The following is a 16,383-nucleotide window of genomic DNA, read 5'->3' on the forward strand; positions in this document are numbered from 1 at the left end:
TAGTCTCTACACAGATGTCCCGTAAAGATTACCATGCACAAACGAGCATTACTTGCCACACTTGCCAAACAGTGACATGTTAGTAAATTGTTAATCGTTTACCTTGAATGACTGTTGAATAATAATCTCTGAATAAATTTACTTTTAGATTAGTGGTTGATTTCTCATGAAAAACTGTTTCTATTCCAACATTATGCAACAGGACAAGCTTTTAAACCTTTGAAACTAGATTCAGTCTGTGAATTACTTTTCAAGAAAACGTAAATTACTGATAATCTTTGTTAAGAAAATAAGACAGTGTTCCGTTTAAAATTACGACGCTAAGTTAATCTTTAGGATTTGGGCCAGGAACCCATCGTACTCGGGATGACTTGGATTAAAACAGTCTCTATGCACACGCTAATTAAATTATATCGATAAAAGAACAAGTTGTACATACTGTCTATGTAGTTTACGATGCTAAAGAAAAGAGTACATTTTCTGTACGCGAAGAAGCACAACACTACACCGTCGTCGTCGAACATTTTGTAGTTTCAAGCTCAGCATTTACAAGGATCACACATGGCTCCCCATTTAATTAACAATTGACATGGAACACTGTTAACACGTTCCACGTCTTTACAATCGGAGCCAACAACTATCTGAGGTAATCTTTCCACGGAGTTGTTTAGATTTTAGTCTTGTAGCCTATGAAGGCTGACAACTGACTGCTGCTTTGACCTCAGTTGGGGCGCTCTCCACCCTCCTACCATCTTTTCCACTTCCGGAGTTTTGCCTCACTATCACAAAGAACTTAGAGGGCCTCGGGAAAGTACGTAAAAAGGGCTCCACTCTCATAGGCTGCAGGTCAAATACAGAATGTGGATAGACAGAGGAACAATCGGTATTATATTCGTAAATTGTTTTGGGAAATAACCGCCGGCCGATATGGCCGAGCGGTTCTAGGCGCTACAGTCAGTCTGGAACCGCGCCACCGCTACGGTCGCAGGTTCGAATCCTGAATCGGGCATGGATGTGTGTGATGTCCTAAGGTTAGTCAGGTTCAAGTAGTTCTAAGTTCTAGGAGACTGATGACCTCAGAAGTTAAGTCCCATAGTGCTCAGGGCCATTTTGGGAAATAACCTTGGCTCCAAGCTCTAACAGAAAGCACTGAAGCTCAAATCGTCGTAGATGTTGTAAGCTGGCTAAGGCCGGCAATACGTTCAGACGAAACTCTTACAAAGCACCAGACGGTGTTCAGAAATGATGAATTAAATACTGTTGGTGGTGGAGCGTTTGCTGCTGTTACATGTAGTTTATATTGTAGTGAAGTTGAAGTAGACAGTTGCTGTCAATACATATGTATGCCAATGTTATATTTGACAACTGGAATAAGCTGATAATTGCCTCCTCTTACTGAGCCCCAGACTCAGATGATACGGTTGCTCAAAGGTTTGAAGAAAACTTGAATCTCATTTCAAAGACGTACCCCACTCTTACATTTATAGTTTGGGGTGACTTCTGTCCTCGATATGTTGGCGAAAATAAATGTTTGAAGTCGGTGGTAGGTATAAAACATCGTCCGAGATGGTACTAAATACTATCTCTGGCAATTATTTTGAGCAATTTGTACAGGGGCCAACTCGAAGTTCAAATGGTTGCGAAAACGTACTTGACCTCTTAGCAACAAATAATCCTGATAAAATAGTGAGCATCTTTACGTATGCAATGATTAGTATAGCGAGACTGAATATTGTATCTACATCTACATCCATACTCCGCAAGCCACCTGACGGTGTGTGGCGAAGGGTACCCTGAGTACCTCTATCGGTTCTCCCTTCTATTCCAGTCTCGTATTGTTCGTGGAAAGAAGGATTGTCGGTATGCTTCTGTGTGGGCTCTAATCTCTCTGATTTTAACCTCATGGTCTCTTCGCGAGATATACGTAGGAGGGAGCAATATACTGCTTGACTCTTCGGTGAAGGTATGTTCCCGAAACTTTAACAAAAGCCCGTACCGAGCTACTGAGCGTCTCTCCTGCAGAGTCTTCCACTGGAGTTTATCTATCATCTCCGTAACGCTTTCGCGATTACTAAATGATCCTGTAACGAAGCGCGCTGCTCTCCGTTGGATCTTCTTTATCTCTTCTATCAACCCTATCTGGTACGGATCCCACACTGCTGAGCAGTATTCAAGCAGTGGGCGAACAAGCGTACTGTAACCTACTTCCTTTGTTTTCGGATTGCATTTCCTTAGGATTCTTCCAATGAATCTTAGTCTGGCATCTGCTTTACCGATGATCAACTTTATATGATCATTCTATTTTAAATCACTCCTAATGCGTACTCCCAGATAATTTATTTAATTGATTGCTTCCAGTTGCTGACCTGCTATTTTGTAGCTAAATGATAAGGGATCTATCTTTCTATGTATTCGCAGCACATTACACTTGTCTACATTGAGATTCAATTGTCATTCCCTGCACCATGCGTCAATTCGCTGCAGATCCTCCTGCATTTCAGTACAATTTTCCATTGTTACAACCTCTAGATACAGCACAGCATCATCTGCAAAAAGCCTCAGTGAACTTCCGATGTCATCCACCAGGTCATTTATTTATATTGTGAATAGTAACGGTCCTAAGACACTCCCTTGCGGCACACCTGAAATCACTCTTACTTCGGAAGACTTCTCTCAATTGAGAATGACATGCTGCGCTCTGTTATCTAGGAACTTCTCAATCCAATCACACAATTGGTCTGATAGTCCATATGCTCTTACTTTGCTCATTAAACGACTGTGGGGAACTGTATCGAACGCCTTGCGGAAGTCCAGAAACACGGCATCTACCTGTGAACCCGTGTCTATGGCTCTCTGAGTCTCGTGGACGAATAGCGCGAGCTGGGTTTCACACGACCGTCTTTTTCGAAACCCATGGTGATTCCTACAGAGTAGATTTCTAGTCTCCAGGAAAGTCATTATACTCGAGCATAATACGTGTTCCAAAATTCTACAACTGATCGACGTTAGAGATATAGGTCTACAGTTCTACACATCTGTTCGATGTCCTTTCTTGAAAACGGGGATGACCTGTGCCCTTTTCCAATCCTTTGGAACGCTACGCTCTTCTAGAGACCTACGGTACACCGCTGCAAGAAGGGGGGTAAGCTCCTTCGCGTACTGTGTAAAATCGAACTGGTATCCCATCAGGTCCAGCGGCCTTTCCTCTTTTGAGCGATTTTAATTGTTTTTCTATTCCTCTATCGTCTATTTCGATATCTACCATTTTGTCATCTGTGCGACAATCTACAGAAGGAACTACAGCGCAGTCTTCCTCTGTGAAACAGCTTTGGAAAAAGATATTTAGTATTTCGGCCTTTAGTCTGTCATCCTCTGTTTCAGTACCATTTTGGTCACAGAGTGTCTGGACATTTTGTTTTGATCCACCTACCGCTTTGACATAAGACCAAAATTTCTTAGGATTTTCTGCCAAGTCAGTACATTTCGCTTCGCGTAATTTTTGTTTGTCTGCAAGGCTTTGGCTATGTTTATGTTTTCTGTGAAGTTCCTTTAGCTTCCGCAGTAGTTTTCTAACTCGGTTGTTGTACCACGGTGGCTCTTTTCCATCTCTTACGATCTTGCTTGGCACATACTCATCTAACGCATATTGTACGATGGTTTTGAACTTTGTCCACTGATCCTCAACACTATCTGTACTTCAGACAAAACTTTTGTGTTGAGCCGTCAGGTACTCTGTAATCTGCTTTTTGTCACTTTTGCTAAACAGAAAAATCTTCCTACCTTTTTTAATATGTCTATTTACGGCTGAAGTCATCGATGCCGTAACCGCTTTATGATCGCTGATTCCCTGTTCTGCGTTAACTGTTTCAAATAGTTCGGGTCTGTTTGTCACCAGAAGGTGTAATATGTTATCGCCACGAGTCGGTTCTCTGTTTAACTGCTCCAGGTAGTTTTCAGATAAAGCACTCAAAAAAATTTCACTGGATTCTTTGTCCCTGCCACCCGTTATGAACGTTTGAGTCTCCCAATCTATATCCGGCAAATTAAAATCTCCACCCAGAGCTATAACATGGTGGGGAAATCTACTCTAAATATTTTCCAAATTATCCTTCAGGTGCTCAGCCACAACAGCTGCTGAGCCAGGGGGCCTACAGAGACATCCAATTATCATGTCTGAGCCTGCTTTAACCGTGACCTTCAACCAAATCATTTCACATTTCGGATCTCCGTCAATTTCCTTCGATACTACTGCACTTCATATTGCTATAAACACGCCTCCCCCTTCACTGTCCAGCCTGTCTCTGCGTTATACATTCCGATCTGAGTTTAGGATTTCATTACTGTTTACGTCTGGTTTCAGCCAACTTTCTGTCCCTAGTACTATATGGGCGTTGTGACCGTTTATTAATGAGAGCAGTTCTGGGACCTTTCTATAGACGCTCCTGCAGTTTACTATTAGCACATTAATATTGTTATTCCCTGTTGCATTTTGCCTACTCCTACCTTGCCGAGTCTCAGGAGGCGTCTTGTCGGGCCTAGGGAGGGAATTCTCTAACCTAAAAAATCCCCATGTGCACTCCACACGTACTCCGCTACCCTTGTAGCCGCTTCCGGCGTGTAGTGCACACCTGACCTATTCAGGGGGACCCTACTTTTCTCCACCCGATAGCGGAGGTCGAAAAATTTGCACCCCAGATCTCCGCAGAATCGTCTGAGCCTCTGGTTTAAGCCTTCCACTCGGCTCCAAACCAGAGGACCGCGATCGGTTCTGGGAACGATACTACAAATAGTTAGCTCTGATTCCACCCCGCGAGCGAGGCCTTCCGCCTTCACCAATTCCGCCAACCGCCTGTACGAACTGAGGATGACCTCTGAACCCAGACGGCAGGAGTCATTGGTGCCGACATGAGCAACAATTTGCAGTCGGGCGCACCCAGTGCTCTCTATCGCCACATCTCGGATGAGACCCCCCGGCAAGCAGACAGAGTGAACGCTGGCCTTCTTCCCCGACCTTTCCGCTATTTCCCTAAGGGGCTCCATCACCCGCCTAACGTTGGAGCTCCCAATAACTAATAAACCCCTCCCCCCGTGTGCCTGCTCGGACCTTGCTGAAGGAGCAGCCACATGTCCACTCACAGGCAGAGCGGGCGATGCCACACGGCCAGCCTCCACATTTACCCTCCGCCTCGTGCGCCGCGAACGCCGCTGAACCCGCCACTCCCGTTGGGGAGAGGGTGGCCCAACCGCGCCCGGTACCCGCGAAGATGTCTCGACAGCAGGGACAGTGGGTGAAGCATGTAACACCTGGGGTGTACCTTGCGACGCACCAGACTCCCCACTGCCGCTACACTCCGAGGCAGCAGCCTGAAGACGGCTGATCGCGGCCATCAACACTTTCAGCTGTTCGCGAACAGTGGCCAGCTCCTCCTGCGTCCGTGCACACCAGTCACACATCCTATCCATCCTAAGGAATCAATTTACTGAAGAGAGTTAATCAACTTTTAACTAGACTGCTAATTCACTAAAAGCGGCTGATTATTGACTAAATTGCGATTGCTAGCCACTTCTTGTAGAAAACAATGAAAATAGCACTACCTGTCTCTGGACTGTATTGAAAACAAACACTAGCACTACTGGCACTATGGTTGACTAAAGGGACTCTCTCTGACTGTATTCAAAACAAACACGAAATATATGGAACACTATTAATAGCACTCGACAATTAAATCTTCCTAAAAGCAAAAACACACGGAAGAAGAAGTGACAAGTAAGAAAAATACAGTTAATACTTAAATTAAGGTAGCTCGCTGCACAGCAGACGTGAAGCAGACGGCGGTTAGGACGACACTGACACATCCAAATCCACAAAGAGTAAATGTAAAAAAGCAGATAAAAATTCGCTTAATGTCTTCCTAAGAGGCAGTCTTCACACCTTGAAAAGTATGTAACCATTGATCAAATGTGGCTTAAAATGAAATGAATAGCCTCGACGGCAGTTGAGAGATTTACACCAGATAAATTAATGACAGACGGAACTGATAACCCATGGTACACAAAATGGGAAGGGACACAGTTACAGAGTCGAAAAACGCATACCAAATTTAAAGGAACGCAAAATCTCCAAGATTGCCGATGTTTAACTGGTGCTCGAAATTTATCACGGACTTCAATGCATGATACTTTTAATACGAAATTCTGTCTCAAAATCTGGCAGAAAACTATTGAGATTCTGGTCGTATGTAAAATACATCAGCTGCAATACACTGTTACTATCCTCACTGCACGATAACAATGGTAATGTTTATTTTTTCAGGATTCCTTCACAAAAGAGGACAAAGTAAATACTCAAGAATTGGAATCAAGAACAGCTGCCAACATAAGAAACTCTGAAGTCGACATCCTCCGTGCAGCGAAGTAACATAAAGCACTTAATAAAGGCAAGTCTTCCGCTACAGGTTCTACAACGATTTAATTCCTTTCAGTGAACGCTGATACAATAGTTCTGTACTTATCAATATCTCGATGAAAGATCTGGAACTAAAGACTGGGAAGTCGCTTAGGTCACAACAGTACTGAAGAAGGGAAATAGGAGTAATCCGCTGAATTACAGATTCATATCACCGATGTCGATTCGCAGTAATATTTTGGAACATGTATTGTGTTCGACCTTTATGAATTACCTCGAAGAAAACGATCTATTGACTCGTGGTCATCACGGCTTCATAAAACATTGTTACTGTGAAACACAGCTAGCTCGTCATTCAGTTGAAGTAAAGGGTACTATTAACAGGGATTCTCTGACTGTTTCCATATTTCTAGATTTAGAAGAGGCTTTTGATACCGTTCCTCATAAGCGACATGTTATCAAACTGCGTGCCTACTGAATATCGTCTCAATTTTATGATTGGATTCCTGACTTCCTGTCGGAAGGGCCACGGTTGGTATTAATTGACGAAGAGTCTTCGAATAAAACAGAAGTGGTACCTGGTGTTCTCCAATGAAGTGTTATTGGCCCTCTACTGCTCTTAATCTGTATAAATGATTTAGGAGACAATCTGAGCAGCCATCGTAATTATTTGCAGAGATTCTGTCATTTAACGTTTAGTAAAGTTATCAGAAGATCAAAAACAGTTGCTAAGTGATGTATACAAGACATCTGTGCAGTGCGAAAAGTAGTAGTAGACTAAACGGAGAAAAGTGTACCGTCATCTACCTGAGTACCAAAAGGAATGCGCTATATTTCGGTTACACGATAAACCACACAAATCGAATGTCCATCAATTTAAGTAATTATCTAGTGATTAGAATTGCAAACAATTAAAATTAAAATTATCACATACAAAATGTTGTGGGGAAGGTGAATCGAAGGCTGCGTTTCATGTTTGACTGACAGAACACTTAGAAGATGCAACAGGCCTACTAAAGAGGCTGCGTACACTACGCTTGTCCGTCCTCTTCTGGAGTATTGCTGTGACATATGGGATCCTTACAAGATAGTACTGACGGAGGACATCTAAAGTATCAAAAGAAGTGCAGCTCGTATTTTTATGATCGTGAAGTAGAGCTGAGAGTTTCACTGATACGATAATCGAGTTGAAGTGGCAATAATTAACTCACGAAATTTCAACCACCAACTCTCTCCTCTAAATACGGAAATATTTTGTTGGCGCTCACCCACATTGGGAGAAATGATCATCGCAGTAAAATAAGAGAAATCCGAACTCGCACTGAAAGATTTAAGTGTTCGTTTTTCCTCCTCGCTATTCGGGAGTGGGTCGGTAGGGGAACAGTGTGAAGGTTGTTGATGAACCGTCTGGCAGGCACTTAAATGTGAAATGCTGAATAGTCAAGTAGATGCAGATGTAGATGAGGGACTTCCCTCCAGCCGTTCGTAACCTATCGTTGCAATTCTATCGATCCTATACACATAGTAGTAATCTATACAACATTTTCACAGACTACATTTGACAGAAATGGTTGATATTTGGCCCAAAATCAGAAATGATCATAAATAGTGGTAATATACATAAAACTCAGGCAAATAATTATGTATAAACGAATGAAAATTATGAAGGACTTAAAGTGTTGGTGTTACAAAATATAATTTTGTTTAACTTAAAACTAAGCCTATGTCAAATGTATCTTGATTTTAAAGATTTTCAGTAGTGTCATCTTCCCGCTATTGTTAATAAAAATGGTTCAAATGGCTCTGAGCACTATGGGACCTAACATCTGAGGTCATCAGTCCCCTAGAACTTAGAACTACTTAAACCTAACTAACCTAAGGACATCACACACATCCATGCCCGAGGCAGGATTCGAACCTGCGACCGTAGCGGTCGCGCGGTTCCAGACTGAAGCGCCTAGAACCGCTCGGCCACATGGCCGGCTATTGTTAATAACACGTAGGTCATCATAGTGTACATTGTATGGATGGTGTTCTGTTAAAAGATGCCCCGTAAAGGTTAAATCCGTCTTTCGTAGTCTCCAGCTTCTCTCATGTTCAGTCTCTCTCATCTCTACCTGATTTCTCTACAGTGGGTTGCAGCTTATCTGCAATAACTACGTTACTGTTATTGTAAAACGCAAGTCTATAGTCGCAAGATTTTAGCTTTTCCATAAAGCTACCAGAATTTTTGTCAACAGAAGAATAGTGAACCAGTTTCTACCCTTTTCACTGGTTCATTAGCATACAGGAGCAGAATGATTTTAGGCCTTCCGTTTTTTTCGTATAATCACATCAGTCACCAGCAATATCAGACCCAAAGCCATTGCTGAAAGCGATGTCTCTGAGTTTTCGTAATTCTGTCTGAAAGATCGGTTCGGAAAACGGAACTGGTATACTGTGGTGCACCATGGAAGCGGAAGGTGCTTGTTCTTGACTTTGTGGGTGCTGGAAGCTGGCAACCATTGCAGTACCTGTGTCTCTTGCTTTCTGTAAATGTTAAATGACCGTTTCTTTCTTATAATAGCTACATTAATTACCACGAAATTCGCAGAGGAGCATCCCAGATTCGTTGTGAACTGAATTTTATTTTCCTGGTACTTTAAAAGTTTAAAATGTTTATGTTATTCTCGAATGGTGCCATTCATTAACAAAGCACATCGTCCGAATACCTGGTACATTGCTTAGTTCAGCAAGTCGGGGGCTCTTTATATAACAAAATTTGTTCAAAGTTACACACGAAAATTTTACTTGATATGTTACTGTGAATCCGAAGGTGATATACTTTGTTGTCATCGTTGTTGTTATTGTTATTGTTGTTGTATTGTCCGAAGACAGTTTTGAGGATACTCTCCATGCTGTTCTATTACTCGATCGCATTATTATTGCACCTAAGAGTGAGGGGGCTTGGGTGAGTTCGTGTGTTTATCTGTGGGCTTGAAGACCATAAGAACGTGATCTGCTGTTCCAACAACCAGATAACTTACTTGGGACATTTTAAAAAATGGTTAGGTTTTTGTTTACGATAACGTCACGTAGAGTTTCCGACAACGGCCATGGCAGGCCAAGCGAAATAACATCGCTGTTGGGTAATATAGGATGCAAACGATAGTTGTTTACAACCACCAAAGATAAGAATGCGTCTTTCCTGGTGAAAACTAGCTCCAATGCGTTTTTGTTATTGTAAAACGGAGTTCTGTAGTCAAAAGATTTTAACATTTTTGCAAGGCTATCAGAGTTTTTGTAAACGGAGGAATAGTGCACCAATTTTGATACCACAGTGGTGTAAGGGAAGTAGAGGCAAACAAAGAGATACAAGGCGCCTGTGATCTACGAAGCCGGGAAACCACTTCAAATTGGCTTACAAAAACCGTCTAAGCCATAGCGCATGTGCATCGCGCGGGGTGTTGCTATCCTCTTACCCTCTTTTTTTTTTAAATTTATTTCTTGACATTTGGCGAGAATCATTTGGTCAGAGAAGTGAGTAATGACAATTTCTTATATACAACATAAGGATATCAAATTAGATTAATACCAGTTAAACTTCACGGTATACTTTATTCATTCAAAACAGTCCAACTTTCACATTCTCTCAAGTTGGGTCCTTTACGGCTGGTTTATTGCTGTATACTCGCTTCTTCCAGAATCAGCTCTCGCCCTCTCAAGCCACCAGCTGAATCGGTCTTAGCTATTTGAAGCTTATTTGTTTTTCTCGCTAAAATCTTCCTTGAATATTAAATGAACCTGCTTCTTGCGATTGGAAATCATAAATTTGACGGATGAGTAAATTTTACCTCAAAATTTTGTGAACTTCAACACTTCAACCATGACAAGCGCAGTAGTCTCGTAGGAAGAAGGCCAAGGAAAGAAAAGATTTAATTGTTAATTTTTTGCTCTTAAAATTCACTAAATTTTGAGGTAAATGTATAGAAATGTCGATTTCACATCTCAAGTGCGAAAAAAATATGTTTAATATTAGAGGATGATTTAGCGAGAAAAAGACATGAGTTTCAAATAGTTCAGACCGACTGAGCGGGTGGCCTAAGAGGAAGAGAGGATACTCAATATTTCGCGCGGCGCTCTTGCGCTATAGTTTATATGACTTTTGTAGACCAATTTCAGGTCGTTTCCCGGTTTGATGCACCACAAGCGTCCTATATAAAAGTGTTCGTCTCAACTACCCCGACAACACTGTGGTACGTTGTCAAGCGTTTTCGTTTACACCTTGTACATTCAGCAGGTTTTACTTCTCTGCATAAATACTGTAACCAACATTCAACTAAGTTACCTACAACGAAGTGCGGTCTGAAAAAAGTTGTACAAATATTCAGGCAGACCTTGCTAAGATTTCGAAGTGGTACAATGATTGGCAACTTGCTTTATGTGTTCAGAAATGTAAAATTGTGCGCTTCAAAAAACGAAAAATATAATCTTAGTAAGTCACAGTTGAAATCTGTAAGCTCATACAAATAATTGGATGCAACACTTAGTAGGGATGTGAAGTGAAACGATCACATAGGCTCAGTCGTGGGTAGAGAAGGCAGCAGACTGCGATTTATGAGTAGAATAATAGGGAAATGTAATTAATTTATAAAGGAGATTGCTTACAAGTCAAGCGTGCGACCCGTTTTAGAATATTGATGAAGTGTGTGGGGTACATACCAAATAAGACTAGCAGTGGATATTGAACTTTCACAGAGAAGGGCAGCACGAGTGGTCACAGGTTTGTTTGACTCGCGGGAGACCGTCAATGAGATGTTGAAGGAACTGAACTGGCAGACTCTGGAAGGTGGACGGAAATTGTACTGAGAAAGTTTAATAACAAAATTTCAAGAACCTGATTTAAATGATGACTCTAGGAATATACGAAACCTTCCTGCATATCGCTCCCAGAGGGAGCGTGAAGATAAGGATAGATTAATTACAACTCACACAGAGGCATTTATACAGTCCTCTTTCCCGTGCTCTGTATATAAACGGAATGGGAAAAATCCCTAATAATTGGTACAATGGGTGTATCCTCTGCCATGCACTTCACAGTGATTTGCAGAGTATAGAAGTAGAGGTAGATATATATGTAGAAACTGCTTGCTGTAGTCAGTCTCTATTTGCAATTTTTATCGCCAAACTACCCCAGACACTTCCTCCAGTAACAATTTAACTACTATTCGATGCCTAAGGAGGTATCTTATCAACCTATTCCTTCTTGTAGTCAAATTCTATCATAAAGATCTGTCCTCCCAAACTCGTTGCGGTATCTCTTCATAGGTTATTCGATCTACCCATGACGTCCTCAGCAATTTTTTTGTAAAGTCTTGTTTTAGAGGTTTCTATACTCTTCCTGTATCTACTGTGCTTCTTCCACGTTTCCCTTTCTTACAAGGAAACACTCGAAACAAGTTGTTTCGGAAAAGACTTCCAGACATTTAGACATACATTCGATGTTAACGTATTTTTCTCCCTTTCAGAAAAGCTTTCCATACTATTGCCAGCCGGCGTTTTATATCCTCTTAATTTCTGCCATCGTCAGTTATTTCGCTGCTCCAATAGCAGAACTCATCTATGCTTTTTGTATGTAACTTCGAAATACAGGGTAATTTTGATAAATGAGGACAAACAGCTGGAAGCGATCCATGATAGGACAAGGAGCAAAAAAGATCACATGGGCATGTGGCCGTAAATGCGTTTGGCTCAAATCAAATGGCTCTAAGCACTATGGGACTTAACATCTGAGGACATCAGTCCCCTAGACTTAGAACTACTTAAACCTAACTAACCTAAGGACACCACACACATCCATGCACGAAGCAGGATTCGAACCTGCGACCGTAGCAGCAGCGCGGTTCCGGACTGAAGCGCGTAGAACCGCTCGGCCACAGCGGCCAGCTAAATGCGTTTCAAAGGAGGTACACCCACTTGGAGGTGGAAGTTAAAAGATATTTGACAGTGCACCTTTTAGTGATTGAAAGGACACATGAGAACACACCACGCAAGTGGGAATGTTCTGCCTGCACTAGTGTTTTAACTCCACGTTCAAGAGGTCAGTTATGTCGTCTATGACGGCTGCCACTCACTACTTCTCCCTGAACTGAAATTTCATTTTCACCTTTATTTATCGTTTCATTTATGTATATTTCGACCATGGACACGCTTCTACGCACTTCAGTGTGGAGCTAAGACACTATGACAGAACATTCCCAAGAACCTGGTGCGTTCTCATGCGTGCCTACGCTGTCAAACATCCTCTCAGGGACTGCTTCCAGTAGTTTATTCCAATTTAGGAAAATAATTCTGTATAATTTCATCAAAATCGCCAAATTAATTCAACTACACTACTTTAAACTTGTTTTACTTTTGTTGATTCTCCTCTTATAACTTCATTTGAAGGGATTATCCATTCTGTTCACCTGAAATTTTCCAGTTCTTTGCCGTCTCTGATAGAATTACAAAGTAATTGACAAACAAACCACTACGTCCACATGACCACTCCTCAACCCACACTTAAGTGCCTGGCAGAGGCTTCATCGTACCAGTTTCACACTATTTCTCTACAGTTCCATACATTAATAGCGCTGCGGGAAAAACGAACATTTAAGTCTTTCCGTGCGAGTTCTGATTTCTCTTATTTGATTACAATGATAGTTTATCCCTGTGTAGGTCGATGTCAACAAAATATTTTCGCATTCGGACTAGAAGGCCGGTGATTGAAACTTCGTGAAAAAAAAAATCTCTCCGCAGCGGAATACGCCTTTTTTTTTAAAAAAAATGACTGCCACCTCAACTCGTGTTGTCATATCCGTGACACTATGTCTTCTACTTCGCGATAATACAAAACGAGCCGCTCTTCTTTGCACAGTTTCAATGTCCTCCGTCAATCCTTTCTGGTAAGGATCATACCCTGCACAACAGTAATCTAGCAGAGAACGGAGAACCGTAATGTAGGCCGTCTCTTTAGTAGACCTGTTGCAGCTTCTAAGTGTCTTTATATTTGTGTGATTTATCATGTAACCGAAATTCAAGGGATTCCTTTTAGTACTCTTTTGCATGACTTCACACTTTTCCTGCTTTAGAGTTAACTGCCACTTTTCGCGTCATGTAAATATCTTTTCTAAATCATTTGACAATTGGGTTTGATCTTCTGATGACTTTACTAGACCGTAAATGACAGCAGCAGCTGCAAACAACCCACGGTGACTGATCAGATTGTCTCCTAGGTCGTTTATATAGATTATGAGTAGCAGAGGGCCTATAACACTTCCTTGGGGAATGCCAGATATCACTTCCGTTTCACTCGAGCAATGATTTATTTCTTCTTCCAAAACTTTAATTCCATTTTCAAGTTTTTCTTTCGTTTTCTATACGTATAGTTTGAAGAACATAGGGGATTGACCGCAGCCCAGTTCCATTCCTTTTCCAGTTACTACCTCCCGTTTATGTTCTTCGATTCATAACTGTAGACTGTCTCCTGCTTGAGACGCCTGACAGCGCTGTACGTTTGTTTCAGGCACGATGAAGCTGTACGTATGCATGCTGCTGCTTGGTCTCGTGTGCGCACATCCCGCACTGGAGCTGAGCCGCGGCCGGAAGGAGGGCTTCGATAGCGATAAGATTTCCTTCCCGGAAGACATCTCGTCACCGTTCGTCGAGAAGCAGGAGATTGTGGCCGACCACTACAAGAACGCCGTGAAGGCTCTGTTCGAGGTGGTGATACGGCTGAAGAGGGTGGTCGCTGGCGCCGAGGAGCGCGGCGGAAACTTCATCGTGTCGCCGCTCAGCGTCGCCGTGGCGCTGGGGCAGATCTTGTTAGGCGCCCGCGGAGACACCCGGCGGTCAGTCCCGCTCAACATCAAACTCTTATGTTTAATCTCAATGTCTGTTTTAGAGCTTTATGTACACGTATTATGGGATTTATAGAGCCCGACAATCTCCTCTGTTGGGATCGCTCAGTCTGATTGTCCACGCGAAAATGATGACGGAAGATATCGAGACTCAGGATGAAACCATGTAACGATTTTGTTCATAGCTATAGTTCAACAGCTGTAGAATAGCTTAACAAAGATAAAAAATCAGTCGTCAGCTGCACAAGAAGATGCTGACGACCGACATTTCACCTTTGTGAAACTACGAACTTTGAATTCCGAAGGTGCTCGATGCACTTACGTACTGTAGCCTAATAGGCAAAATAGGAGCGTAACAAATATCAGCATTGAATAGTTCCAAACAAACAAATCACATCACGTCGTTCTTAACGGAGAGATAATCCAAACATAAAAGTCACTTTGGATGTTGTCCATGGAAGGATTATAGGACTATTACTGTTAGGAATTCACATAAATGGCACAGCGGATATCATCGAAAGGACCATGACAGCAAATGATAGTTTTGCATGTAAAGACATCGCAGCACTAGGAAAAAAAGAAAAAAAAAATGGAGCAACCCCTGTATAGGATCGACTCTCAGTGCAGATATTGTCGGTTGTCCCTCAGTATCAAGAAAGCTGCTCATAAGTAGGTGGAAAATCTCGTTGCTGCCGAGCAATTTCTGGAAACATTCACATCAGTTAAATACATTATCTGGTCTAAAGTATCCGAACACCCCTATGTTATGCGGAACTGCCTCGAGAGGCGGGGCAGTGTTGTGTTGTCAGTAGAGAAGCAGTAACAGCACGATGATTTGATCTGAAGAGCTCTGTGACTGCGAATGTGGATTAGTCAGTGGATGCCATCTGAGTAACGTCCGCCCCGATAGCTAAATGGTCAGCGTGACGAACTGCCGTCCTAAGGGGCCCGGGTTCGATTCCCGGCTGGGTCGGGGATTTTCTCCGCTCAGGGACTCGGTGTTGTGTTGTCTTCATCATCATTTCATCCCCATCCGGCGCGCAGGTCGCTCAATGTTGTGTCGAATGTAATAAGACCTGCACCAAGGCGGCCGGATCTGCCCCGTAAGGGGCCTCCCGGCCAATGATGCCAAACGCTCATTTCCATCTGAGTAACAAATCCATCAGGCACATTTCTACCCTTCTAAAGTTGAATAAGTCGACTGTTGGTGATGTGAATGTGAAGTGGAAATGCAAAGAAACAATCACAGCTAAATCAAGACCAGGCAAACCTCATGTACTGACAGACAGAGATCATTGATCATTGCGGCGGGTGATTGTAAGAAATCATATGAAATCAGCGGAAAGAATCACGCGTGAGCTCTGAAGTTCTACCATCAGTCCAGCTAACACAATGACAGTTCGTCGGGAGTTAAAAAGAACGTGGACCAATGGTCGAGCAGCTCCTCATAACCCACATATTTCTCTAAGCAATGCTAAGCGATACTTGATTTGGTGTAAAGAGCAGTACCACTGGCCATAAATGACTGAAAACGAGTGATTTTGGAGTGGTGAATTACGCTATACCCTGCGACAAATCGAGGGAAACGATCAATGGAAATGCCGTGTGCCTAAGGCCTCCAAGCGGGTAGACCGTTCGCCTGGTACAATTCTTTCGAGTTGACGGCACTTAGGAGACTTGAGTGTCGATGGGGATGAAATGATGATGATGAGGACAACAGAACACCCAGAACCTGAGCGGAGAAAATCTCCGACCAAGCCGGGAATCGAACCCGGGCGGTTAAGTATGACATTCCGTCGCGCTGACAACTCAGCTACCAGAGAGAGACGATGGAATCGATTAGATTTGGCGATTGCCTGGATAATGTTTCCTGCCTTTATGCGTAGTGCCAACGGTAAAATACGGAGGAGCAGATCGGAGATGATGATTAAATCAGCATGACAATGGAGCCTGTAATAAAGCAGAATCTACGAGGACTTGATCAGCGGGCAACTACATTCCTGAAATGGACTGGCCTGCCCAGATACCCAACCCGAACCCAGCGAAACATCTTTGTTATGAGTTAGAACGTCGACTTTAGCACAGATGCCTGCCTCCAAA

General features: G+C 42.6%; 1 protein-coding gene across 1 annotated transcript in view; it reads left to right on the top strand.

The window, feature by feature from the left end:
- The window catches only part of LOC126249784 (leukocyte elastase inhibitor-like), a 194,861-nt gene that overhangs the window by 58,537 nt on the left and 119,941 nt on the right, over window positions 1-16,383 (top strand). The window contains exon 2 of the mRNA XM_049951467.1: window positions 13,950-14,274. Coding sequence (XP_049807424.1) covers window positions 13,955-14,274 — 320 coding nt within the window. The 5' untranslated portion in view covers window positions 13,950-13,954. The remainder of the gene's footprint in view (window positions 1-13,949; window positions 14,275-16,383) is intronic.

The sequence above is a fragment of the Schistocerca nitens genome, chromosome 3 (assembly GCF_023898315.1).
Source record: "Schistocerca nitens isolate TAMUIC-IGC-003100 chromosome 3, iqSchNite1.1, whole genome shotgun sequence".
NCBI lineage: Eukaryota > Metazoa > Arthropoda > Insecta > Orthoptera > Acrididae > Schistocerca > Schistocerca nitens.